Below are 25,841 nucleotides of genomic sequence, written 5' to 3' on the forward strand. Positions count from 1 at the left end.
TTGTATTTTAGTTTTGAGTTTAGCTGATTAAATCACCATATACATAAAACATAATAATATACACAAAGTACCACGTATGTAAAAGATAAATCAAGACTAATAAAAACCCAAATAATCTAAAAACATTCAAATTATACACATTATTACAAAGACAATAATACTACTAATAATAAACAGCGATTTTCCATCGGGTCCTCACACCCTTTCAGTGCGCTTGGGCCCTCACTACAGATTACAGACACAGTGAACACTACAGGAACTCAGGTTTACCATTCAAGTGTCAAACAGCCTCAGGTGATGTACTTCTCTAAAATCTCTAATGATGTTCTGAGCCTTTTAGCCCGGGCCTCTCTTTTTAGGGAGTGGTTAGTAATTTTAGAAGCAGCCTTGACGACTTTCTTGCATGTGTTTCTTTCAGCATTAGTCAGACTATCACACAAAGAAGTAAGCAACACCCTCCACAGAATAAACACGCTCTCTGATGGGTCAACTAAACGATCTTAAAACGTTTTTCATCTTAGATTATTTAAGACTTTGGTGCCAAATAAATTCACAGTCTTTCATACATTCTTCTAGTTTTCTGGTGATCTCAGGAGCTGGTTCCCACAGATCCCTGTCTGAAAGTCTCTTCAGTGATGTCAATCTCTGCAAGATCAGACACCTCCCTCCTTTATGCTGATTCATCTTGTTACCAACACAATCACAGAAAATCGAAATATTTCAACTGGACCTCATGTTCACAATCAGTGTCTCCAAAAGAGTTTCATATCCTAGAATTTTATCCTTGAACTTTTTATTTTTGTATTCCTAATGTTCCCAGATTTTCTGTATGTTTTATGCAAATAATAAAATGCAACAAGTTTATAGCATAAGACTTATGCTATAAATTTGGTGCATTATATTTTACACTACATTAACAATATGTGATAAAATGTAGTGTGTATCAAATTAAATTCTATGGACAATCATACTGAGACATAATAAGTGGTTGTTTAAATTGGGCACTTGGACACACATAAGTACTTTATGAGAAATTAAACAAACCTTTAAACAATTATGTTGATTCTCCTTTGACTGTGGTCTTGAAAATGGAAACTAATATCATATTAGGGCCTCATTTTAGTTTCTAATTGGATTATAATTTGGTGTAGGCTAGGTGTGTTTAAGGATTGCTATTTTGGGTCTGTTATGTCTAATTATAGCATAACTAAAGAGTAGTCTTTGAAAATAGTACCACAACGTTTGTTTACTGTGCAATAAAGATCACTTTATAGTTTGGTCTAATTTGATGGAGTAGGGCTTGTTGTATTATAGACTCACCTACTGTAAAATAAAATGCAGCAAACATCTCTTTTTAAAAAAAACAACTCTACCAGATGCTAAATGATACATTGTTGCTGTCCCTCCCTCTCCACAGTCCACTGACCTTGGATGTCTGAGTTAGATCCGCTTCTGCAAACCTGTTTTGCCATGAGTTCAGGCTGCAGGCTTAAAGCAGCAGGAAAACCTCAGGTCTAACTGCAGTTTTGCTCATTTGAAAAGTGTCTGCTATGGAAAAGATAGATGTTAAATACAGAGCTTCCTCCTCTGTCCTCCTAATCACACATCTATGTCGCAACCTTCTGCAATTATCTTCAACACATGTCCCAGAATTGTACTGCCACCTTTTCATCCTCTTAATACCCCCCACATCCCTCCCTCCTTCCTAGACCTTACACCCCTGGGCACGACAAGTCTTGTATTGGACTGAGATCTTCCCCTAAGCCCCCCCCTCTCTCTTAGACCTGCCTGGGCTTAGCTGCACAATGCGGAATGGGAGATAAGAGGGTGACAGAGAGAAAAAAAATGTCAAGGAAGGAGTCAGACGTGAAGGAAGAGGAGGGGAGGAGGCGACTGCATTCTTATCCAAACCATCACCTGTGAAGCCAGAGACACTGACACGTCCAGTCTGGATTGCACTGAGATAAAAGGCACTTTCACACCGCATTGATTTGCTGTTTCAAACTAGAGACGGGGGAATCAGGCTTAGCACTGAAGACATACACTGATATAAAAAGTTTATGATCTGACTTGGATTGGATTTTGGCCAATGCTTTTTATGATATAGCGCTGAAAATGAAAGAAAAACACAATGGTAGAACGATGTATACAACTGATCCCCTATGTGCCTCTCTCAACTTAACAAAACAGCATACAAAATTGAGCCTCAAATTTCAGCCCAGGTTTCCTCAGAACATAAAAGGTTATCAGGCCCTTTGAGTCACATCTTTTTTTCTTTCTTATCTTTTCTTCCTGATACTGAGCCAGAGGCAAAGCTGCTGCTGCTTATGTGCCTAAACCAAAGACTCTAAGACGTTCAAATCGAGGGCCATATTCATCTGGTCATCAGGTAGGCTACTGAGAGTGATGCTTTTTTTAAGACTAGATGAGACCGGGGAAGGTTGCAACACTTTAATGGTATCGGATTCATCTCAAAATGAATAAATGCACACAGAAGGATTGACAAATCGTGAGATTTATAAGATGTCTCCGTCCTTTCAGCCAGTCACATGAAGGCGTCCCCGCAGAGCTGCACCAGGTCAGACTGAGATCGTCAATGCAAATCATAGGTGAAACATTTAACAGGTTTAGCTAGTTACCTCTTTGCTATGAGATGTTCTGAAATGATCAATGATTGGGATACCTTCTTGTGATTGGCTGAGAGGATGGAGACAATTACTTGCTAATTGACTGGCTACACTTTATTCCCCAAGTGAAAAGATTTTCAAAACATCACACATACAAATGCAGTGATGTTCACAAACCACCTGCTATTTTCAAATGCAGATTCAACGGTTTGTGTATAAATGTCACAACATGTGTATGTCTTTGATGAAAATTGTATATTCTTTTTAATACCTTGTGGATTTCAATTATATTCAAATGAAGAAGTATGTGTGCATCAGAAATACTTTTGTGAACCTTATTCATTTATATTTGGATTTTTGTTACATTAACATTGAAGGACACGTATTTTTCTGTCCATTGAAATTTTTGTTTTGGAGAGAGTCATTCTGATATAAATTCCAAAATACATTTGTGAATATGTATTCATTTTGACTTTTTGCAAATTGTTCAGTTTTTTATAGATTAAATTAGCATTTTTCTGGACATTATATATGACACATAATTCAAAGCATTTATCTGACTAGAAGAATTCAGATGTCGCAACTGAGCCAGACCATGGATGTGGGTAATGCTGGGGTAGTATTGCAGCAGGACGTGGGAGTGGAAAACAAAATGACTTGTGGGGATGGTGCAGTGGTTAGCACTGTCACTTCACAGCAAGAGTTCAATTCCTGCCTTTTTGTGAGGACATGACATATTCCTCTTATGCCTCAGTGGATTCTCTTCAGGTTCACCAGCTTCTTCCCAAAGACATTCACACTGGATTAACTGCCGTCTCCAAAAGTGCTGAAAAGTGTGAATTTGAGCGTGTGGTTGTCTCTATTTGTCGGCCCAGTGATAGACTGGCCACTGTCTCACAACTAATGGATGGATTTTATCATCACTTAATCAGAGTCTCACCTGAGATGGGCCTCACTCGGACCTTGTAGCCCTGAACGGGTCCATCAGCTTCCTTCCATTTCATCTGCAGTCTGTCCTCAGATAGGACCGTCAGCTTCAGACGACCTTGACATTCACAGAGAAAAAAAAAACAAAAAAAAGAGACTCAGGTTTTAAAATGCATGAGTGTCTCCATGTTGCCTAGTCAAAGATTTGGGTCAAGAAAAAGGGGGGAGAGCATGACAGTTGTAGGCTTTTCAGAGATCAAACAAATAAGTCCTCTCACTTCCTGACTCAAATCCATCTCTTGTTTCAGCTTCATCTACATAATTTCCAGCAGGGGTTTTTCTAACAAGCAGCGTCTTTCATGTTTCTATCCTCTCAACCTCCATCCATCCCTCTTTCCAGCTGCCCCTCTATCCATCAAAGCATGCCCTGTCCTCTGGTCTGGTCCAGAAACAGGAACGAGACGCTGGATGGGGACTGGAGGGTCGTAGGTCATGTCAGAGGGACGTCACAGACATTACTGTGTTAGGATGTTGTATGTCATATGTGGCGGCGTAATAGATGGAGAGGAAGATGTGGAGGGGGGGGGACAAAACGGAAGCAAGGAGGACAAAGGAGTGTAGACATGAACATGAATCACACAACTTAGTCTTCATCGCTTCGGTGGATGTATGACCCTAAGCACACAACAGATCTTTTTCTGACTGACATGTATGTATGCATGTGTGTGTGTGTGTGTGTGTGTGTGTGTGTGTGTGTGTGTGTGTGTGTGTGTGTGTGTGTGTGTGTGTGTGTGTGTGTGTGTGTGTGTGTGTGTGTGTGTGTGTGTGTGTGTGTGTGTGTGTGTGTGTGTGTGTGTGTGAGAGAGAGAGAGCAAGAAAGAGAGACTGTAAATTTGGTCTCTGGGCCTCTCTAGGGTCCCCCTTTTCTTGGGTGCCTGGCAGAGGATCTTATGGGAAACCAGGGTCAAGGTTTAACAGACCTACTAACAAAATCAACTTTTGCAGGCGGGCGGGCATCTATGTTGAGCTCCACAATAGATGTGTTGTACTTCGTGATTTGTGGAGGGATCTGTGTGCGGTCGTGGCTGACATTTTTTAGTGCAGCACTGAAATAGAAACTCCATTGAGACTTGCCTTTTAATGAAATGTGCAATAAAGTAAACCCCAGACAAAATAAAGACATTACAAAATTCAGATTTGTCCAATGTGTATATTTCAGTTTTCCTGTTTATGTTGGAACAATCGGAGCTACTCTACCTTGGCCATGGACCCCTGGCGACAGTAGCAGGACGACACTGAGCAGGAAACACAGCATTAGCCACAATGACGATGAAGATGGTGGTGATGATGATGAAGAAGAAGAAGAAGATGACGTGGAGAAGTGAGGAGACATGAGACAGGTGGAGCCTGCAATCATGAAAAACAAAGGTAGTCACAATCCAGCCAGTATAAACAAGCCAGTTTAAAATGAAACTGAAGTCCAGTTTGTCCATTCTGGGCTACTGTAAGAACATGGCAGAGAAACATGTGTGTGTTGATTGTATTTGATTTGAATAGATTCTCTTAAACCCTACACACTGGTCCTTTTATCAAATATCGTCAATATTGATCTATCTCAATTTGTTAGATTTGTTTTTTCCTTAAAGGGATAGTTCAACATTTTGGCAAATTGGCCCATTGTCATAATCCCTATACTCTTAGGAGTAGGTTTGTTACCTTTAATTGTCAGTGCAAGCTGTTTTTAGAACGGCGGAGCAGAGCCACAAGCTGCTCAGAGCTACGCTACAGGGGCTCATGGGATTTCTTGGTTTCCCTCATTAAACTCATCAAATACACAATCCAACAACTCCAAAACGCTCTTGTGGACAAGTTGTGACCTGCACATTCACCACACTATGAGATTATAACAAAACGTTACGAGACGGAGTTGTTTTTGAGATAAATGCATGCAAAACCGCTGAACCGCGTTCCCGTCGGGGGCAGTTTTTGGCAACCAGTCTCTGCATTTGCCTCGAAAGCAACTCCGTCTCGTAACATTATGTTATTATCTCATAGCGTGGTGAATGTGCAGGTCACAACTTGTCCACGAGAGCGTTTTAGAGTTGTTGGATTGTGTTGAGTTTGATGAGGGAAACCAAGAAATCCCATTAGCCTCTGTAGCGTAGCTCTGAGCAGCTTGTGGCTCTGCTCCGCCGTTCAAAAAACATCTTACACCGACAATTAAAGGTAATGAACCTACTCCTAAAACTAGAGGTATTATGGAAATGGGCCAATTTGACAAAATGTTGAATTATCCTTTTTAACAGCAAACTTCATTATATTGCGTGTTGGACTGGTGGTCACTCCTGACAAGATGTTACAACAGGTGATATTTTTTGATATTTTATTGGCCAAATGATTAATCAAGTAGGTCAATCAGTTGTGCAAGTAATAGAAATATTGACAGACATTAGAAATATGTAATCTTACATCTGGAAAAATAAAACTGACAGTTTTTGTTTCTTGAACAGTCAGGCACCAACAATTCCTATCACATTTTCCCATGGGAACTGTTTTATGGGCCACTCAAACCACAGGTGCTACTGCGCTTGTCCCCATTACAGACCCTCAGACTTCACACAGCTAATGACACACACAGGTCTATAATATTAACAAACACACAGCACTTTAGGAGGTCATAAACCCAACACGCCTCTGTCTGAGACGGCCAGCATCCAACAGTACAGAAGATGTATACATGAAGTTTACAAACAATCTCATCTCATTCTAACACTATACTCGTATTACTTTATTAGAATGTTTGGATGCTTATTGTCTCATTAAAAAAGATTATTTGCAACCATAGGATTTTTCTAAGAGCTTTGCGAGAAACTGTTCGAACACAATACAAACAGAGGGTTATCAATCATTTAGATGACAGACCACAAACAATTTTTACATTTTAAAGGCCTGACCTCCATAAAATAAAGCTTAGTGTACTCTGTAATTTTGGAATACACTTGGAAACTCTAGGAAAATGACAGTAAGTTGTGTAGGCAGGTGATCTTTAGAGAATGAGGGGAAAAAAACCTCTGACATTTGTCTTTTGTGCATCAGAATGCAGAGTGAACAAAGCCACATAGTTAACAGACTGTGAGCTCAGCGAACACATTGGCAGTCACAGACCACAGACCTTGCAAGCACATGTGTTTAAAACAATGAAATTATCAATTAAACTTTGTTTGGTTACATAAGGGCTCAGTAGGTTCGACATGAAACTGATAAAGTGATAGAGGGGATGGGGAAAAGTAAGGGCACATTCAAACATGCAAACACCTGACAGCTTTACTGACAACATAATGAGCAGAACTGCAGAAGATGAATATCAAAACACACACATTGTGTCACATAACAGCTCTGAAGCATTTCTGTCTTGAGGAAAACATTAAATTGTACGCTCAATCAAAAGCTGAACATCATGTTTTTGAAAATTAGAATCGCTTTCATTCCTCACTGACATTTAATTCCTGCCAGAGCCTTTTGTTGGATTTTAGACCTGATTACACAGGTCACCACTGAAGAGGGTTTTTAAAGAGAAGCTTCCATCCCGTCTTCAGGCTTTTAAGCCCACTTGATATACTACCATCATGTGCGGTACGTGATGTGACTGTATCGCCCTTCTTCTATGTTTTTTCTCATGTTTCACATGTACCTGCTTGTCTGAATGTTGCCAAGTTTGAGTTTATACTTGAGTCGCATGTCGTGCATACCTGTCTGCCTGCCTGCCTGTCAGACACACTGGAAAAGATGGCTATTGTTATGCAATGTCAGCAGATCGACTTGCTAAGAGGATTACAGAGTTTCCTCTTTCACTTTTTTTCAGTTTATGACTGTATGCAATTAAATCTGAGCAATACAATCAGGCCAAGAGTATTTAACTTTATCTATCTATCTATCTATCTATCTATCTATCTATCTATCTATCTATCTATCTATCTATCTATCTTTCTATCTATCTATCTATCTATCTATCTATCTATCTATCTAGAATCGTGATGTTGGTGTCTATTTGCCTCTCTCTGCATTGAAAAGTAAAATCAATGGAATTACAGTCTCTGTTAATTACTTCCACTGGTTTCTCTTACTGTGCAACTACACAACATTGGGACCAAAGTGGCTACAAGTGTCATCATTCACTTATTGATGCCTTTTGAGTGATCTCACCAGGAAAAAATGACCACCATGAAATTACTTGAACTCCAATTCACCCAGAAACAACTCGTACAGCCTAGAAAGACACTAACCACAACACAAAAATACCTTTTATCAGTTACAAGCATTATAAAGATTACAACACACTCTAATGAAGTTTTAGGTATACGTTGCGCATGTATTCAACAACTTCTTCCTGTGGGAGCCCATAGTGAATGAAGGGCAATAATAACTGTAATATCAGGCACCTCTTCAAAACAACAGATGACTCAGTACCTTGACATAGCCTAAATACTTAATCTTCTTTTTTCTGCATTTAGCTGCATTATAAGAAATAGAATAGAACTTGAATTACTGTAAGTGATGTTACTCTTTAGTTTCATATCAACACTATTACTAAATGGTTTAACACCCTATGAAGAAGTTGTGAGTGCATGTAATGCATTTATAAACAAAGTCGTCCTGTTGAAACCAATGGTGAAACGATGTATAAACAAATGAATGAATGACACTGTTGAAATAACAGCACTTATGCTGAAAAATATCTATTACTAATCAATACTCTGAAATGTTCATGCTGCATACAAATGTGTGAGTGTGTGTGTGCTGTAAGGAGCTGGAACAAAGAGAGGGTTTTGTGATAGATGGATGTGTCTGCATCGGTCACACCTGTGTCGGTTCACGTAGCTAAAAAGCCGTTTTGTTCTTTCAACAACAGTTTCGACCAGTAAACACAGTCAGATATTGAACGGAACCCGGTTTCCTTCAGCAGTCTAAACTTGGCTAAACAAACCTGCGCCTCGTTACACTGACATACCAACTGTTTTCCGCCCTGAAGCAGCAGCAGCAGCAGCAGCAGGCAGGTGAGGTCTTACCTGGCCGTTCGGTGAATCCAGGTTATTCCTCCAGACTCACGCCACACAGCATACCACAGGTGAGATGTCAGCACGCGCCAGTTCCGCTAAGCTGTGGAGCCAAGCAGCTCCCTGCATCAGGTAGTCAGTCAGTATGTTCACTCCCCGGGGTTGAAACTCGAGACGCGAGGCCGTCCCGCTGCTCCGACATGGGCGTGGTGCTCCGAGGAGGAGGAGGAGGGTATAACAACCTCGAGAGAGCAAACATACCCAGTTTCAATATTTCTGTAGGTGTGATATTCAGTCAGTCACCGTGTTGTACCAGTGTGTGGATCATGGCGTCCACAGACCACAGGCTGACCTTAAAGGTCCCTTACAGCCTAGCATAATAGAGAAAATGTCAACGTCCTTAAAGCCCCAATATGTAACTTATTTGGCTTTCTATTAGCAAAAATCAAATATTGCTTTCATAAATACCTACGTATTACACTTAAAGGATCATAGGGCAGGATTTGTGAGAAAATACCGGAAAATACCCATGCGTTTTACGTTTTTTAAATAATAATGGGTGAGGAAGCGTTCAAAACCAAAAAGAACGAGCCCATCCGCGTATCTCTCCGTTGCCCTGAACGGGGTCTGTGCTGCAAAATGCGCTGCAATTCAGGGGGTGAATTTCGCGCGCTGGCCGGCGGACCTGACGTCAGCGCGTCCACGACTGCCTTCGAATGGATCAATGGAATGGTACATGAAGAGGGCAACCGCGGCAGAGCCATTGATAAAACAGAGTGGCGACACTCCCCGTTATATCAATCACTCTGAACCACGGTGGATCCAAATTAGGCTGTCTGTCAGCAAACGACCCAGCACAAGCCCCCCCACCCCCCGCCGCCGCCACTCTCTCGCCCTCCCTTCACACACGCACACAGCAGCAGACAGGTCACTAACTTACACACCCTCTCCCTCATCACTACTGTCTTATTATTAGCCGTTAGCCGCAGCTAGCGGTTAAAAGCCGACGTTATAACATTAATAACGTTATCAGGCAGGTGGACAAACGTCCTCTTTTGCCCAGACACGTCCACTTTTCACGTCCTGGCCGGCGTGTCCGCGACACGTCCGTTTTTTTTTTTTTTTAAATGAAATCATGAATACGGTATGTCTGGTGTTTATTGGTTTTCATGGGACCGCGGACCCTGACAGATATGCGCTCCGACACCCGGACCCGGCACGTTAATTCTCAGTACCGGCCTGTAGGAGCCCATACAGATCCATGCAGAGGAGCTCAGAGGAACAGACAAGCAGCCCCCTGCTGCAGCACAGTGAAGAGGCAGGTGTGTGTGTGTGTGTGTGTGTGTGTGTGTGTGTGTGTGTGTGTGTGTGTGTGTGTGTGTGTGTGTGTGCGCGTGTGTCTGTCTGTCTGTGAGAGAGAGAGAGAGAGAGCGAGAACCTACAGTAAAATACCCCCCCCACACACACACACAGATAGGAAAGACTGTAAAGAGTAAAGTAAACAGTGAAGAGTCTGTGCGCGCTCCCGTGCCGGTGGCTTCGCTGGTTGCTGTAGTTACGCGCAGCGGCCGTCGCGTCACTGGCCGTTCTCATTAATCCTGCCCTATGATCCTTTAAGTCGAATCACACCCGCATACAAATGAAAGCTTTCTCGTACCTTAGAATGAGTTGTTACAAGTCGTTACAAATATAGCTACAAGGGGGGGCGCACCGAACCGAGGCTGCCATGTTGCATCGCCATTTTTTACGTTGCCGTTACCGTTACCGTAGGTAACCACAGAAACTCACCGGAGCTGTCGGCTCGGGGAGAAACTTTTCCAGGTAGCGCCTGTTAAAACTGTCACCACTGTGTAGTGTGAGGAAGGACGGAGGCACTGATGTTGCCTTCAGGTGCAGTCAGGCACCGGAATGACGCCGTCGGCAAACCAACCGGATGTAATTTTACTCGACGAGAGAAAGACGGTAAAACGTGGGTCAGGTAAACAATACGACATCACCATGACAACATATTGTCACGCCTATTGATAGCTTTCACTGACGTCACGTCCCAGGGCCCTGGCGGTCAAAAAGCAACATTCCAAAGTGGCCCCGCAATGGACTTTCTATGGACAAACAACCGAGTAATGACTTAAATCATCTGTCAGCGGCCGAGAAAGAAAGATATAAAAAACAACTTTGAAGTTTTGGGCACTTGTGACCCATATTCAACACCAGCTGCTGTATACGAGCTGTTTAAAATGACCAGTTCCCTGCCGAAGCTCCAGTTGGGCGATGTTTATTACCTGGTGGAGAGTCATCATCCTCCACCGCTTGCAACCAATACCTCCGGTGTTATGGCTCAACTGGTTTCTGATTAAAAGCCCCATTTTGTAGTTTTTTTTAAATCTTAAAATAATGTTTCTGAACTCATTGAAGTGGTAGAAATGTACCTGTAACTTTCCTGTACGGGAACACCGTCCTGGTACCGCAGCTCCGCTGAGCTCCACAGCTGAGCTCCAGCCCACTGAGCCCAGGCTCCCTGCTCCTCTCACCCACAAACCAGAGCCCTTAGCTGGGCTGCACGGTGACCAGCTGCCCCCCTCCTTCCCCCCGGAGCTTTGCTACGCACCGCTACCGACGGCAACGATGACGGCGGTCCGACAGCAGCGGGACCGGCGGCGGCGGCGGCGATGGTAACCCGGCGGGACCGCCGCCACCGGACACCGGCAACAGCACCGCCCGCGGCGGCAGCGACACGGTAACGAGGGTCGGGACCGACCGCGGCGCGGCGAGGACGATGACCGGTGTTGTTTAGCGTATTTTCAGAGTGTTTTCCATTAGTTCGTAACTTTAACATGACAGGCTTTGTCATACTGTGCAGTGTTGTGCAGACTAGTGAGAGTGTGGCGCTGACTGACTGTAGATTGGCGGAACAGGTTCACTCACAGAAGCATATTGGCTGCAGTAACATGTGAACTGCGGCTTTATTTGTGAATTTGTGACAAATCTGCGGACGGAAGTGCAGCACAGCTGTTGTTCGGTTCGGTAACCAGTTAAATCAGACACCAGTTGGGCCATAACACCGGTATTTTTGAAGCAGCAGGGAGCAGTGTGTGTTTTTCTGCCTTGTCCTAAGCCGCGGACAGCGGGGAAGTGGATTGTTTTGACCGCCAGGGGGGCGTTCCATACGGGCCGTGACGTCACATGAAAGCTATCAATTGTTTTGCCTCGTGCTGGCGGAACACTAGACACTTGTTTATCCTGTTACATGCAGCGTCTGTTGTCTGTCTGACGTCTGCCCGATTTCACGTGAATGCAACATCAAGAATACGTTCCATATGCAACTGCACCAGATGGGGGTAATTCCTACATGACCTTTAAATCATGTCTAGGTGCTAATATCAATTCCTCAGGCCACAGAGAAGTAGGCTACACTAGCCAACTCATTCGACATACGGGTTAAATTTATGTAAATGTAAAAAGTTCATGCTCAAGTGATATTAAAACGTAAAGTAGGCTAGGGTATTTAAGTATAAGTAGGCCTATGGAATTTATTTGTCTCAAACAATTTATTGAAACAAAATCAACAAAACAAGAAAAAATGTCAGTGTGTCTGTCATGTGTCCAAAAAGGACGTCCACTTCTCTGCCTTTCGGTGACTCTTCCAGTCTCTCTGTGTCTCTGTTCAACTCACTGATGACACTCTGAGCTCAATGGACAAACTTCCCTCTGACAACATCCCATCATTTGAAGGACATGTCCAGGTAATGTTGATTGACTGTTGTATAGGCTAGGTGTCTTGGTGTCATGATGCCAGAATGTGAGTAGCATGGTGAAGAGGACTGTTTCAGTACAAACTGTCATTGAACCAGAACATTTAGTGGTTGATTCATGGATTAGACACTCATTGTGATTTTTGTGATTAATCAACTTGTTAGATAACAGCGTCTTATGAGGACTGTATTTACAGTAACAGGTGGACATGTGCTTTCAAAAGTTTACAGAAGGTCAAACTAAGTTCACCTGTAAAGGTTATAGTGCATTTTAGGTGCATTCTGAAATTTCATCTGAACGCTGAATATCCCTAACTTTTTGTAAGTAGTGTAGCCTACATGCAGCCTGTACAAAGACACTGAGCCTTACAACGAGCTTTGTGATGTCACAACAAAGCAGCCACCACTCTCATGCCCCAAGCCCTGCCCACCTGGACCCACCATCTAACGGTAACCTTACAAGATTTTATTTCACTAAGTGTTAATCTGATAGCTGTTTTGGAAATCAGATCACTAAGACAAAAGTCAGGCAATGAGAAGCAAGGTTTAGAGCTTTCTCTCTGAGAAGACTATAGGAGAGATGTAGCTACAGAAACACCAACATGTTTTGGGTTTTTTTGCTATTACAACTCACCATATATCTTCTAAAAGATATCAAGAGCTTCAGGAAACAGTCAGCTGGTTAGGAGAGGCTCAGAGCCTCCTCCCATCTGATTGACAGGCAGACCTGTTTTTGGTATCTAAACGTACAAATAACCTATATTCTATCTGTTTGGATGAATCTCGAACCTACTTACAATAAAAGTATGAAATAAAACATGGGAGCTTTAAAATTAGAAATAACTACACTGCTCAAAAAAATAAAGGGAACACTTAAACTCCAAGTATATCACACCCGTGTGAAATCAACCTGGGATGATAATTTTGATTTACATTGATCATTTTTATGTTATTTTGTTCTCAACACACTCTACTATATATTGAATAACGATTTTAAACTGCAATATTTCATTAATTGAGATCTAAGATGTGTTGTTTAAGTGTTCCCTTCATTTTTTTGAGCAGTGTACAACAATGTTTGCAGACGAAGCAAGAGTATTCAGATTTTTGTGCCATTGGAAATGACCTGTTCAGTTGTTCCCTGCAGGAGTATGGTTAACTGAGTTCAGTGAAAATAAACTCAGTTACCTTAATGAACGCTTAACTTAAAGCAGATATCAGTGGAATGTTTTTGTTAATATAAGTCCTAAATAGTCCTATTTTCCGTCAGCAATCACTTACATGAAGTGTTTCAGCCTAAACACGAGTCTCTCCGTCACTCTGCTCTGCTGTAACCCGAGGAGAAAATTTTCCTTGTGGGATACAAGTGTTATCCAATGAGGAGAGAGAACGGCATGAAGGGCTGTGTGTGCAGCCAAGGGATGCGCGTGAATGTGGTGACGTAGCACGAGGACCAATTGATGCCTGACAAGGGCGGGGGCTGCTAACTCATGGTGCGTTCAAAGAAACTCGTACTTTGTGTTTTTCCTTCCTGTGAAGTCATACCAGTTCGATCTGGTACGAGTTCACGGGTCGGAAGTTACGAGTGGCCGTTATAGGGAACTTTCACAGACAACAGGATGGTAAAAACACGAGCTACGGGTTACCTGGAACGCTACCAAGTCGTAGTTGTGACTTGAAGCTGTAACTTACGGTTTCAAAAGCCTGCCTTGAACGCAGCATTAGCCGAAACGGCCGTGAAGCTGATATCTGCTTTAACATGGCATCTCGACTCATGAGCACATATAATCAAGTGTATTGACAGGAATGCAATGAAGTCTAAACTGATAAGGAAGAGTGGGAAAATGCCATTCTAAATTTGGCTACATAACTAGCTATTGCTCATGTTTATCCTGAGATTCAAAATCTGATCTTTTTTACTTGAGTTTTATTTTATTTCTCAATGCATTTGCAACATTGCTGCATTTTACAGAAACTCATGACATAAAAAAACATTCAAAGATGTTTACCCTCTGAAATGGCTTGGAACTGAGGTACTTCAGCCACATAATCACATATTCAATTATAATTAATTTAAAAAATAGCTCTTTAAGTTGCCTTTTCAATGCTGTCGCATTAAGAAGGCACATTAAGGTACAATCATATCACATCTCTTTAAATAATCACTCCATTAAACATTACTTTACCTCTAACCCTGTAGCTCAGTTAATCCTTCTTATTCAGTTAGAGCTAGACAAAGACGTAAACGTGATTAAAATGGCCTCAGTGTGACATGTTCTACTGTTAGGACACATACCACTGGAAAAAAACAAAAAAAACATCACATTGAGAGGGCATTCATGCCACCAAACCTGACATTAATCACACCTCTGCAGTGGTCAGTGTCTTTTCAGGGAACCGTGTCCGGCCTCCTGACATCCTTGGCATTTGCCTGCTTGGCTCAAACACTCAATTCATGACATTAGTCAACAGAAAAGTAATCTATAACTCTGACGAGTGACAACTAATGACTAATTCAAGTCATTTATCAAACATAAATACAACATTTCCTACCACCTTGATGGCTCTGTAAAATTTGAGGAACTTTTCCTTTTGTCTAACGTGACATTTAATTGGTCTTTAGGAATTTCAAGATGAACTTTAAGGCTTCAGGAAATTGTGATGAGTATTTACCAATTCTCCACACATTTTTAGGCTGAACAGTTATTTGATTAGTCAATAAGTGTCAACTAGTTGTACAGCAGACAATTGGCCCACAAAGATGATCAGCAAAGCCATCACCAAAAATAGGAATGTAACTGTTAATGTCGCTTTCACACAAAATAACTTAAAGTCCTTTTCAGAACCAGGCTACATTTCTAAGGTAAAGAAATAAATACTCTGTCTGTGATGCCTTTCAGTCTTCTAACAGCTTATTCTGTGTGCCACTTCACAGATGCCATTATTATATACCTTTTTGTTTTTTTAGGTATAGATATCAGGAAGATGTTCCCACAGTGACAAGGTTTTAGCAAAGATAAAACGAGCCACTGCAATTCAAGGTGTCAAATCATCATTTAAAGCTGTGTCACTCTCCTCCTTCATACATCATACTTTGTCGACAGTTGCATGTATTTAGCTACGTCTCTGGAGCAGCCCTGAGGCAAAGCATCATAACTTATGTCACGTTCAAAGTCCACAGTTACTGTACAGCTGATAAAGAGGCCCTGGCCTCGCCTGAAGACACGAGCAGTGGAAGTTAAGAGCTGAAGATGCTGTTCCCTCTTTTTTTTTGTGGCAGTGTGTTCAAAACAGTTTTTTTGAAGTGCAGAAGCATTGATTTGGCGTCACTGTTCAAACCCTCCGATGGAAGAGTCGTGAAGGACTGACATCCCCTGATGTCAATGCAGGGTGATTTCTTGCTCCTCGTCTTCGTCGGCAGCTGAATCCTCGACCTCGTCTCTGGTCTGCTGCAGCAACGGCAGCTCCAGCTCTGGGCTCTTGCTGTTCAGCTGTCGTAAAGACGGGACTTTATCTGGTGGAAAATAAAAATAAAATCCACACTGTCAACATAATCATCGCTTCAAGTCCTCCTCCACCCAAGAGTGTGCCCGACTGTTGTTACTATACTTGGATGTTTGAGCCTGACAGACAACATTGCCGTCACATTTTCCAACTGACGAGGAAAAGCTTCTCTGTGCTCAATTAAATCTTTGTGTAAGACGTGCATGTACGAGCATGATCCTGTTCCACCACAAAGAGTGTGGAAGCCAATCTTGGTTCAGCAGGCATTACACAGGTGTGATGTTGTAACTTGAAGCCTGTGGTAGAAAACTTCTCGTTCTAGTCCTTAAACTTTTAAATTTAAAAATGTAAACATATATTTATAGATTCTGGAGAGTGATTTAAGTGTAGATTCAGTGTAGGAGAAAGTACTAGTGTAATTTCTCTCATTTAAAAAAAAAATTAGATCATTTTTTTGTGGACACAGCATAGCATTTTATCTAGATTATCAAACATATTTAATGGATTTTTAAAAAAATATTTGATTGCTCGTTATTCTTCACATATATATAATGAACGGAAACAAAAAAAATTACAATAAACTTACTTTTTGAATAATATGTCTTGAGTCCCACATGCAATGAAATGCCACACAGACACACAATGCATCCCATCCAATTAAGCCCACTCAATTTGTCCTCTGTCAGGGCAGCTGCCAAAAGCAGAGTGCACACCTCCTACAGGAAAACAAGACAAGAAAAAGGACAAAGGAAAGAATTTATCTGCTGGGTCTTTAAGCGCTCATCACACAGCAGAAAACAAAGGTCGACGGACGGAAGAAAAATTGAGATACCAGCTAAGTTTTTTTTTAAATGAGTGTATTGGCCTAGTAGACCCCCAAATAAACGTCAAAAGTGAATATATTACACATATTAAACTCAAAAAGTACCTTAAATATCCCTGATATGGACAGAGTGAGGCTGGAGGTCCGGGAGACTAGCAGGAACTCTGAGAAGCCTAAACCAAAGGCCAGTGAGCCGCCGATACTCAGCGTGAAGAGGGAGTAAAGGAGAGGCGAGAGCTCCGTCACACGGAACAACTTCTCTGAGGTACTGAGGCTCAACCCTGCAGAGAGAAGACGGAGGACAGAGGCAGCATGAAGGCAACGCTTACAACACTCTGATCAGTTATAAGGGGACAAATGCTAGCACTGCTTGAACCGGCAAAGGTTCACTTGAATAAAAGTCTTAAGTGCAGTCTTAAGTCTTTAAGTGCATCTGAGTCACATCTCTGTCTTGTATGTGAAATTCTACAACCAGTTGATTTGAATGCATCCTCACTCTTTACTGCAGAGTGGGGAAGACAAATCATAACTTATGGATAATATATATACAGTATCTTACCTTCATTAAAGATGAAGAGAGGAAAGAGGCCGAGGAACATGAGAGGTTGTAGGTGGTACATGGCATCTATTGGGTTCTGAAGGCCTGGACGAAGAGGGAAGAGGAAACAGGGTCATAACTCATAACTTTGTGAAAACATTAAATACAGTAATAGTAAACTATTACTAGAATTACAAAATCAGATGTGCTGAATAGTCACGTCAGAGGTTATATCGTTGTTCCCGTCTGATTCTTCTCTTAGCTGCATGTTGATGATACCATTTTAGCTTTATTACTTTTTAAATATGTATTGTCACAGTGCCTCTTTCAAATGTTTCACATGGAGCTTCTTATGATTTATCTGTGAAGCACGGCGTGAGGTGACTGGTCACTGAACTAATTCAAATTAATCTGTTTACCTCAATATCTCCATTCATTCATGGTGGTTTGTCACTGGTGTAATGAAGTGTATTAGATGGATTTAGATGCGTCTCTGGCTAAAATGCCCCTACGCACAATAACTGTGACAAGGCTGCTCAACATTTCTTCACTATTGTTAATAATAGAGTGACTCGACACTGACCCAGCTCTGCTTTCTGCATGAGGACCTGAGTGAGGGTCCAGCGGATCCCCCCTATGAAGGATGCCAGCAGCGCCATGATGAATCCCTCCAGGACAAACTGTTGTGCTTGAAATGTTACCATAAACATGCCAGTGGCGATCAGCAGGACCACCAGGATCAGGAATGGGTTCTGGTTGAAAAGGGCAGAAGAGAAACATGCTAAGAAACACACACATACACAAAACATATACACAGATGGAGAAGAGTACAAAGTGAAAAACACACGTAGGAAAGAGGAAGCACAAAGTGGAGAACCAGAAAAAATGTTTCTGCATTAATATTTTTTGACAGAGCTCGAAGAAATACTGCAATACTACATGAGAGGTCAGCAAAGCTCTGGGTCAGATTAAATAATTTGTATTAATAAACAAGTGAATGTGTGTGCTGTAGGACCACTCTTTCCACTGCCACTTCAAACTGCAGTGGGAAGTGCCTTAAAAGCTACTTGGCATGTTGGTAATTGGTTCTTTCCATCTTTGTAGGGAAAATTTGCACATTAGAGGCACTCTTGCAAATGCCAAAACAGTCATAATGGTTCAAACTCGAAGCAAATATTGCATGTATTGAAGAAAAACAGCCTGCTCTCAAGGTTGGGTAAACACATTAAAATGTTCAAAAATACAAAAACAAAAATGTCACTCACCGGCTCCTCTAGTTTAAACACCAGGGAGAAGAAGAGGATAAAGATAACGGCTGACGACTTAGTCATGGTGTACCTTGAATGACATGAAACAGGAGCCACAGAACATGTTAGATAAAACTTACAAGCTGAGGTTTATCATTTCATATAGAAGTTACTTCGTCATGTTTTCCTATCCTGCGTGTCATTCTCCCCTCTCTGCCTCCCATTTCCTGTCTCTCTCTGAACTATCCTGTCCATTAAAAAGGCGAAAAAGCCCAAAAATATATATATTTAAAAGAAAAGAACTAAGACAAAAACTTACAAGCTGATGGTGATGAAAAGGAAACTCCAGTTGGAAAGTCCAATATCCAGTGCTGTGGCCAAAGCTGAGTATGACAGAGTTTAGGGCTTTTAAAAGACAAACTACTTGCAAAAATATGTTTTATTATGACATTTCCTGACTATTATGAAAAATAAAGTAGGGTAACGTTGAAAAGAAGTGCTTTGTAGTAGTTTGTAATTATCTGAATAGCACTGAAACATTAACTTTATGTATCAAATATATGTTTTTATTATGGTGAATGGCTTTACTGGTATTTTTTTAATCTTCAACTACTAAGGTGTGATGTGGTGTTTCTATCAATGTGGACTTTAGCCAAAGCACTCGTGGTGAACATGATAAGAGATGACTGTCAGTCCCTTTGCTAGTTTTCCATTCTCTGAACACACTGTGGTGCCTTTTGAACAGTTAAGGTAAAACACCCAAGGCTCCACATAAAGTCTCACTCTCACCTGTGGGAGCCACTTTAGAGAGGTAATCTCTCCAGCTTAGAATAACTCTTGGTTTCCCTGTCCACCAGTGCATGGCCCGACGCGTCAGAGTCGACAGGCAGAAGATGATGGTGAGATGAACTAAGGTCATGAAGAGGGGATAGTGGAATCCCTGAAAGAAAGAGAAACAGACAGGACAGGGTCATCTGATACAGTTCAGCTCCTCCATCATGAGACAATGGGAGACAACCCACTCTGATCCCCATCCTCACCCCCAGAGATCAACACCACATTGCTTACCTTCATCAGCCATTTGTTATAGAAGGTGATGCCTATGGAGAAGACATAGTAGAGGAGAACCAGCCCGACGGTGCGAAGCCCCCGGCAGAGGAACTGCACAGGACACGCCATCCAGGGGCTGCAGGGGACAGCTGCTGTCCAAGCTGGGACAGCTACTGGAGAGAGGTCCTCCACATCTGGAGACTGACTGGCTGACTGGCTGCACCCCTTCCTCTCAGCCGTGGCTCGGTGCTTGAGTAGGGAGAGCCCCCATGTGGAAGAGGAGAAGAAGAGGGAGCCGGGTTAGCGTGAGCTGGCGTGTGTTCAGGACGAGGAAGCCCCGTTAGCACCGTTTACAGAGTTGTCAATGAGCCCGGGGCGGACGATTAGCTCAACGGCAACACTAACTTCTGAGCTAACCGCTGGACCACGTCAGCTAGCTCAAACCACTGTTTATAAGATGTTAAACACAATTAACAGACACATTATGAAACAGGAACTGGTTTAGTTTCCAGACACACTCGGCTAATATTAGACAAACACACCAGTAGCACTCGTGAGACCGTTGTTCAGCAAAGTTTGACAGGACCTATTGTTTGTTTGAGCCCATTAGTTGACAGTTAGCCTGCTCTGTGGACTGTAAGGGCTCGTCCTTCAATAGCCAACACGATATACAGAAACGGTTACATTCATGCAATGTAAACATTAAACTGTGCTGGGCCCTCGTTATCACCTCTGTCTCTGCAGCTGGTGACAGGGTCCACGGTGCCTTCACCCGCTACGTGTCTTTTCCCTTCGATAAACCCGCAGACCGAGCTCCATTGGTCAATCCCCCCGTTATAACCTTTGCAGTATCGATCTGCCGCCTACAAGTCGCACTGGCCAACACGCAAGGCCTCCTCTGAACCGTCATGACCCACTCTCCTGTTCGGCTTCCTCGCACCACACCAGGACATTTATACAATTTAACAAATGTTTGACTTTGTTCACGGCCCCGGCGGAGTTCTCCGTTCACGACGACACATAAACCGGGGGGAAAATAACAAAACGTGTGGCTAATTCACAACGCAGACAGCACAGCAGCACAGACGCGATGTTGTCAAAATGACATCTGTTTGAATTAAGTTTGGCTTGAAACATGAAAGCGCGTGTTAGAAACACATATAACCACAGTCAAAATTTGATTTAAAAGAAACCTACCGTGAGTCATGTTGACGATACGGCTGATTAATACAGGCAAAGTTTGTGGTGTAACATCACGCTGGTCATTCCTCGGGGGACGACCTGCTCGAAGCGACCACACGGGGCAGTGTTTTAAAGAGGCGACATTTTTATTAACTTCCGTAGTCAACGAAACCGAGGCGGAAGTCAACCGAGACCACTCAGTGTTGTTGTTTCCCCGGCTGAACCAAGAAGAGGTAATGCGCCTTTCTGTGGATGTTATGCTTTGTGTGTTAACTACATGCAGCATTGTAAGCGTTAGTGCAATGTGTCCGTGTGTGTTTTTGGCAGAATGGCGGACGAGGAGGACGAGACCGGCTTCGACGAGGAGTTGGACGACGGGACCAGCGGGGTGGACGTCGGCCACGGGAAGAGGAAGAGGCTCTTCTCCAAGGAGCTCCGGTGCATGATGTACGGCTTCGGGGACGACCAGAACCCGTACACGGAGTCGGTGGACATCCTGGAGGACCTGGTGATCGAGTTCATCACGGAAATGACCCACAAAGCCATGTCCATCGGACGCCAGGGTCGCGTCCAGGTGGAGGACATCGTGTTTCTGATCCGCAAAGACCCCCGGAAGTTCGCCCGAGTCAAAGACCTGCTGACCATGAACGAGGAGCTGAAGAGAGCCAGGAAAGCTTTCGACGAGGCAAATTATGGCTCATGAACTCACCCTGTTGACATGTATCTGATTTTTTTTCTGGTAGTAGCTGTTCACTTATTTTACCAGTGTTTTCTTTAGGGGATTGTTGAGACTCCATTCAGATTTTTTTGTTGATTGCATTATTGTACAGATGGTTTGACAATGATGAGTAATGTCAAAGTGTTGTCATGCTGCCTGGGGGTGTTTAAATAAAGGAACTTGCATATTGTTTTAACACATACAGTCTTTTATAATCTTTTATACCCCAAAAATATAGATCTGGGTATTGACATTCATGGCTCGAGATCACAGGCACAAATCAGCTTAAGCATCAACATGGCAACACCATAGTTAGGCTATGTTATAATGTTCTTACTGCACAATTTCATCATCAAACAATAGCTCCATTATGAAGCCTCAGCTTGGATGACAAGTGCTGCAAAGCCACTCATCAGAAGCTGAATAACCAGCTGTTGTAAAGTAATAGTTTTGAGTCATTTTGTGAAGCAAAATTTGTGAAGATGTTCTGCATGGTTCCTTAGTCGTCCACGACTGTAAAAAGTATTTTGGGAGCTTTGAAATGTTTGGATTGATAAGTGTCACTGAGAAACTGTGACTGCCATCCTTTTCTACAGTTTTATAACATTTTGAAGATAAAAAATATTGTTATGTGTCTGGAAATAGTCATGCAACACAATATTTAAATTAATATTGCTCAGAATTAGACAGGTTATAAACTATAATGACATTAACACGGCCAGTTGTACAGCCAAAGGTTCTTGGCCTGAAAAAAAATGTATATCTTAATTTGATTTAGTTTATATCTCATTGGTAGTAAAGTCCATTGGCTCAGACATGTAATGGCAACCTCACAACTTCACTTCTTTACTGAAGTTAGTTGGATCTTGAGGTGGGGACCTCCATTCTCAGATATTAGACATTATTCAAGTGGAAATGGACAAAAAGAAGAAATAAACAGATTTTATTGATATTCCTCAAAACAAAATTTTATACACAGACCATAAATATGACAGACCAACTACAAGTGAGTATGTGTTAGTTCATTTATTCTGTTCAAGCAAATTACTTCTTTGTACAGTGAAGTGTTTGGATGAATTGGTCTAAGCAGCAGGTAACAGGCTGCCGATCTATCTAGACTACATCAAGATCAGAGCATTACCGGCAGAGGGGGGGAGAGGGGGTCGCGGTTGACATGTAACGCCATGCATACGCTGCAGAAGGTGTGTGCAGCGAATCTCCCCCCGTTGCAGCTTTGCCGTCCTGTCACGGTGTACAGTGTCAGCGCAGCATCCAGAGGCCGTCTGCCTTCACAGACAGGCCAGGTGGGAGGGGAAGAGTTGTAGCCCAGCCAGCGACCCCCCGCCAGGTGCCCTAGCTGTCTGTTGAGGATGACTATGAGGATGGAGAAGAGAGGCGAAGTGAACCAGGTGGACAGGAGGGAGGAGGAAGAGGAGGAAAAGGAGTGTGTGTGGGGGGGGAGGGAGTAGTTGCAGTGGGTCTTTGGGGGGAGTCAGATGTGTTCAGAGTAGGGGGAATGTCCATGAGTCTTTCTGGTTTTACTGCACATTCTCCATCATCTTGAGGAATTCTGGGAGAGTAAAAAGAAAAAGAGAGGAGGGTGTCATTACTACCCCCCAAACACATCATCACCATCATCAACAGTATCACCCAAGACGCACGTACCGTCAAAGTCCAGCATGCCGTCAGTGTTTTTGTCTCCATCCTTCATCAGCTCATCAATCTCCTCCTCTGAGATGGGCTCTCCGGTGCTGCGGATGATGAGGGCGAACTCCTCTCTGTCGATGTAGCCGTCAGCGTTCCTGGGCGAGACAGTCATGAAAGCATAAACAAACTATAGCACAAACAAACAAACAAACAAACAAACATCTGTCTCCATAAAATCAGTGTGTGCAGTGTGAACTTACTTGTCGAACACACGGAAGCACTCTGCCAACTCTTCCTCGCTCTTGCCGGCCTGGTCCTCCTTTAGCAGCCTCACCATCATGACCAAGAACTCCTCGAAGTCGATGGTGCCGCTACCTGAGGGTCAGCAAGAGGACACATTGTCTGATTGGTGGTCAGGTCAAACCAGGGCCCTGCGATTACTTGTTAGACGCGACGGCGCGTACATTGTTGCGCACAATTACGCATGAACCACATGAAAAGAAAACAGTGGTCTTAATGGTGCGTAACTGTGGGTTTACTGTAACAGAGACGCACTGTTACCCGTCACTCACCGTCCTCATCGACCTCCTCGATGATCTCATCCAACTCCTCTCTTGTCGGGTTCTGGCCCAGCATCCTCATCACCTGGCCCAACTCCTTGGTGCTGATATCACCGCCACCGTCGGTGTCGAACATGTCGAAGGCGGCTTTGAACTCTGGTCGAGACGAGAAAACAGGTCAGATCCCAAAAAAAGCTTCTGCATCATCTTTTTTCATACTGAACAACTGAAATCTGCCTCTGCGTAAATTAATTGTAGCACATCTATCATCACTGGGCCTTTGTGCTGAGCATCTTTGATCGCCCAAGTGCACGGATATAATACTGTGTGAACTAATAAAGTTTACTCTGAAACTGAGGGGGAGATAACAGAAAGGGGGGTGGGGGGATTTTACCTTGATATTTATAGGTGTGATAATTGAAAACCACTAGGCCTCATAATACGAGTAGAATCTAGACTGTTCCAATAGGATACTGGTGCCAAAGTAACGCGTTACTTCAGCGTCATACTCACCAGCCAGCATTTCCTCGCTCAGGTAGGAGCGGGCCTCTTGTTGCGCGTCAGTCTGGAAGAAAACAGGGTCCTCATTTACTACAGGCTTCACTCATTATCCCAATTATACCAGTTAAAACCCCCCAAAACTCTACATTTCCAGGACATATACTGCTCCCATGATTCATTAAAAAAAAGACACTCATGGGAATGAATTGAATTGAACTGAATAACATATTCATATTCACATATAAACGTATTTAGTCTAAATGAAATGCGTAAAAATGACATTACGCACAGGTGATACATTAAGAAAAAACAGACTTTGATATATTATTGTGATGAGATGTGATATGGAATTATTAAATCTGCGATAATAAATTACGTCGTATAAATGGGCGCGTCTCCACAAGTTTCTCGAGCATGGTGGAAATTAGTGCGGCTATTTCAGTCTCATCACATTAGGCGCGCTGTATATGGCCTGCAGACATCCAATACCCGGGAATTTGTCGCCCAAGCAGAATCCACAGCTGAGTCCCACCCAGCTCCCAGCAACCATTCTTAACTTTCTACACGGATTAAGAGCATTTGCACAAGATAAATGGCTTAAGTGCAATTAAGTAAAAACCATACTCTAAAAGCACAACTGAAAAATTGTCTTATTTAGAATAAAAAACATTATTTTAAAGGAAGCCAACATATAAACATCTACATTACATTAGAAGAAGAAAAGCACGTTTTTCTTAACAACTTAGTGTAGCCTACTGGTCTTAACATTCAAATCCTCCTATTAGTTAATTAACTATAAATTAATTAATTGATATGATGTCATTCTTTTGAGTTAATAACTGGTGGCAGATTGGCCTCAGTTTAAAGGAGATGCAGCAGCTCGTTTGCACAACTGATCTTACCATGTTTGTGGATTAGCTTTTCCCCCCCAAATATCCAAGGATAAAAGAAAAGCCCAAAGGAGTGGTCAATCCGTGTGCACCCCGACAGAGAGACTAGACGTCAAGTGAAGGTTCAGACACACTTTAAACGGGACAGCCAGGTCCCGCCCCCTGCCTCTCACAGGCCTCCAGATTTAGTATCCTGAACTTTTAGGGTTCTGGGGCCAGGGCAAGCCAATCACACTTTGGAGGGGAAAAGCTCCTGTTTCTTGAAGTTGCAAGGTTATGAATGTAAAAGAAGTAAAGCAGGAGTTTTTAACACTGTGGGATTCTGGGTCAAGGTGGAAAAATCTACAGAAAAGCGTGTGTAAAATAAAGTTTTTGGGGGACAGAGTGCAGATATGAGCAGGATATTACTTTTTCTCTGTCAGCTGGTTTGTTAAAACTCAGATCGGTGGTAGGAGCTGAAACAAAGCTGTGATTTACTGTAAAATATCTCATACACTTGAAAAAAACAATGAATGCAACAGGTTACTCTGTAGAAATGGCCTCATGGCCTCACAGGCGATCTCTTGAAATTAAACGGAAATCAGTGGATTTTAAAAAATAAAGCTACACATCAGCAGCTCGTCAGTTCACACTGTTGATTTCCATTTAGGCCTTGTAAATATAAGACAGTAGTGAGGAGGGGGAGGGGTGGGGGGGGCAGAGATTTTAAACTGGGTTATGGGTTTTGTGATGATGGCGTTTCAATCTGGATGTGCAACTCAAAACCAAAGAAAAATGCTGTGGGGTGGACCCCCGATCTCACCCAACACACCCCCCACCCC

General features: G+C 42.7%; 4 protein-coding genes across 5 annotated transcripts in view; 1 reads left to right on the top strand and 3 right to left on the bottom strand.

Moving 5' to 3' along the window:
* LOC310988842 (collagen alpha-1(XX) chain-like) overlaps positions 1–8,744 on the bottom strand; it is a 38,801-nt gene extending 30,057 nt beyond the window's left edge. Inside the window, exons 1-3 of the mRNA XM_083975621.1 lie at positions 8,621–8,744; positions 4,812–4,961; positions 3,568–3,672 (exon numbers count right to left, since the gene is read on the bottom strand). Of these exons, the coding sequence (XP_083831747.1) occupies positions 3,568–3,672; positions 4,812–4,947 (241 nt within the window). The 5' untranslated portion in view covers positions 4,948–4,961; positions 8,621–8,744. The remainder of the gene's footprint in view (positions 1–3,567; positions 3,673–4,811; positions 4,962–8,620) is intronic.
* Positions 8,745–15,313: 6,569 nt separating this feature from the next.
* LOC310988844 (solute carrier family 35 member C2-like) lies at positions 15,314–20,813 on the bottom strand. Of its 2 annotated transcripts, none has more exons than XM_083975623.1 (10): positions 20,720–20,813; positions 19,541–19,771; positions 19,262–19,412; positions 18,792–18,855; positions 18,491–18,563; positions 17,809–17,977; positions 17,247–17,330; positions 16,793–16,968; positions 16,451–16,580; positions 15,314–15,874 (listed from the first exon to the last, which is right to left on the bottom strand). In XM_083975623.1, exons 2-10 carry the CDS (start codon positions 19,649–19,651, stop codon positions 15,741–15,743), a joined length of 1,092 nt encoding a protein of 363 aa, XP_083831749.1. In that variant the 5' UTR covers positions 19,652–19,771; positions 20,720–20,813; the 3' UTR covers positions 15,314–15,740. The 2 variants fall into 2 exon arrangements, with proteins under 2 accessions (XP_083831749.1, XP_083831750.1); XM_083975624.1 differs by lacking the exon at positions 20,720–20,813 and adding an exon at positions 20,253–20,700.
* Positions 20,814–20,821: 8 nt separating this feature from the next.
* Positions 20,822–22,034, top strand: taf13 (TATA-box binding protein associated factor 13). The gene is made up of 2 exons (XM_083975628.1): positions 20,822–20,937; positions 21,032–22,034. Exon 2 carries the CDS (start codon positions 21,033–21,035, stop codon positions 21,405–21,407), a length of 375 nt encoding a protein of 124 aa, XP_083831754.1. The 5' UTR covers positions 20,822–20,937; position 21,032; the 3' UTR covers positions 21,408–22,034.
* Positions 22,035–22,348: 314 nt separating this feature from the next.
* Positions 22,349–25,212, bottom strand: tnnc2.2 (troponin C2, fast skeletal type, tandem duplicate 2). Its single transcript, XM_083975627.1, has 6 exons — positions 25,033–25,212; positions 24,143–24,194; positions 23,642–23,785; positions 23,330–23,444; positions 23,088–23,224; positions 22,349–22,992 (listed from the first exon to the last, which is right to left on the bottom strand). The coding sequence occupies exons 1-6, from the start codon at positions 25,033–25,035 to the stop codon at positions 22,961–22,963; spliced, it is 483 nt and encodes a 160-aa protein (XP_083831753.1). The 5' UTR covers positions 25,036–25,212; the 3' UTR covers positions 22,349–22,960.
* Between the last annotated feature and the right edge of the window lie 629 nt (positions 25,213–25,841).

This window comes from Trachurus trachurus, assembly GCF_905171665.1.
Source record: "Trachurus trachurus genome assembly, chromosome: 7".
In the NCBI taxonomy this organism is placed as follows: Eukaryota; Metazoa; Chordata; class Actinopteri; order Carangiformes; family Carangidae; genus Trachurus; species Trachurus trachurus.

Excerpts from the sequence above, each read along its gene's own strand:
- LOC310988844 (XM_083975623.1), bottom strand. The coding sequence starts at position 19,651 with ATGGCGTGTCCTGTGCAGTTCCTCTGCCGGGGGCTTCGCACCGTCGGG. Across the intron at positions 18,856-19,261 it reads CTCTAAAGTGGCTCCCACAG|CTTTGGCCACAGCACTGGAT; the intron begins GTGAGAGTGAGA and ends TGTCATACTCAG. Across the intron at positions 17,978-18,490 it reads TGTTTAAACTAGAGGAGCCG|AACCCATTCCTGATCCTGGT; the intron begins GTGAGTGACATT and ends CTTTTCAACCAG.
- taf13 (XM_083975628.1), top strand. The coding sequence starts at position 21,033 with ATGGCGGACGAGGAGGACGAGACCGGCTTCGACGAGGAGTTGGACGAC.
- tnnc2.2 (XM_083975627.1), bottom strand. Across the intron at positions 23,225-23,329 it reads TGCTTCCGTGTGTTCGACAA|GAACGCTGACGGCTACATCG; the intron begins GTAAGTTCACAC and ends TGTCTCGCCCAG. Across the intron at positions 22,993-23,087 it reads CGGCATGCTGGACTTTGACG|AATTCCTCAAGATGATGGAG; the intron begins GTACGTGCGTCT and ends TTACTCTCCCAG.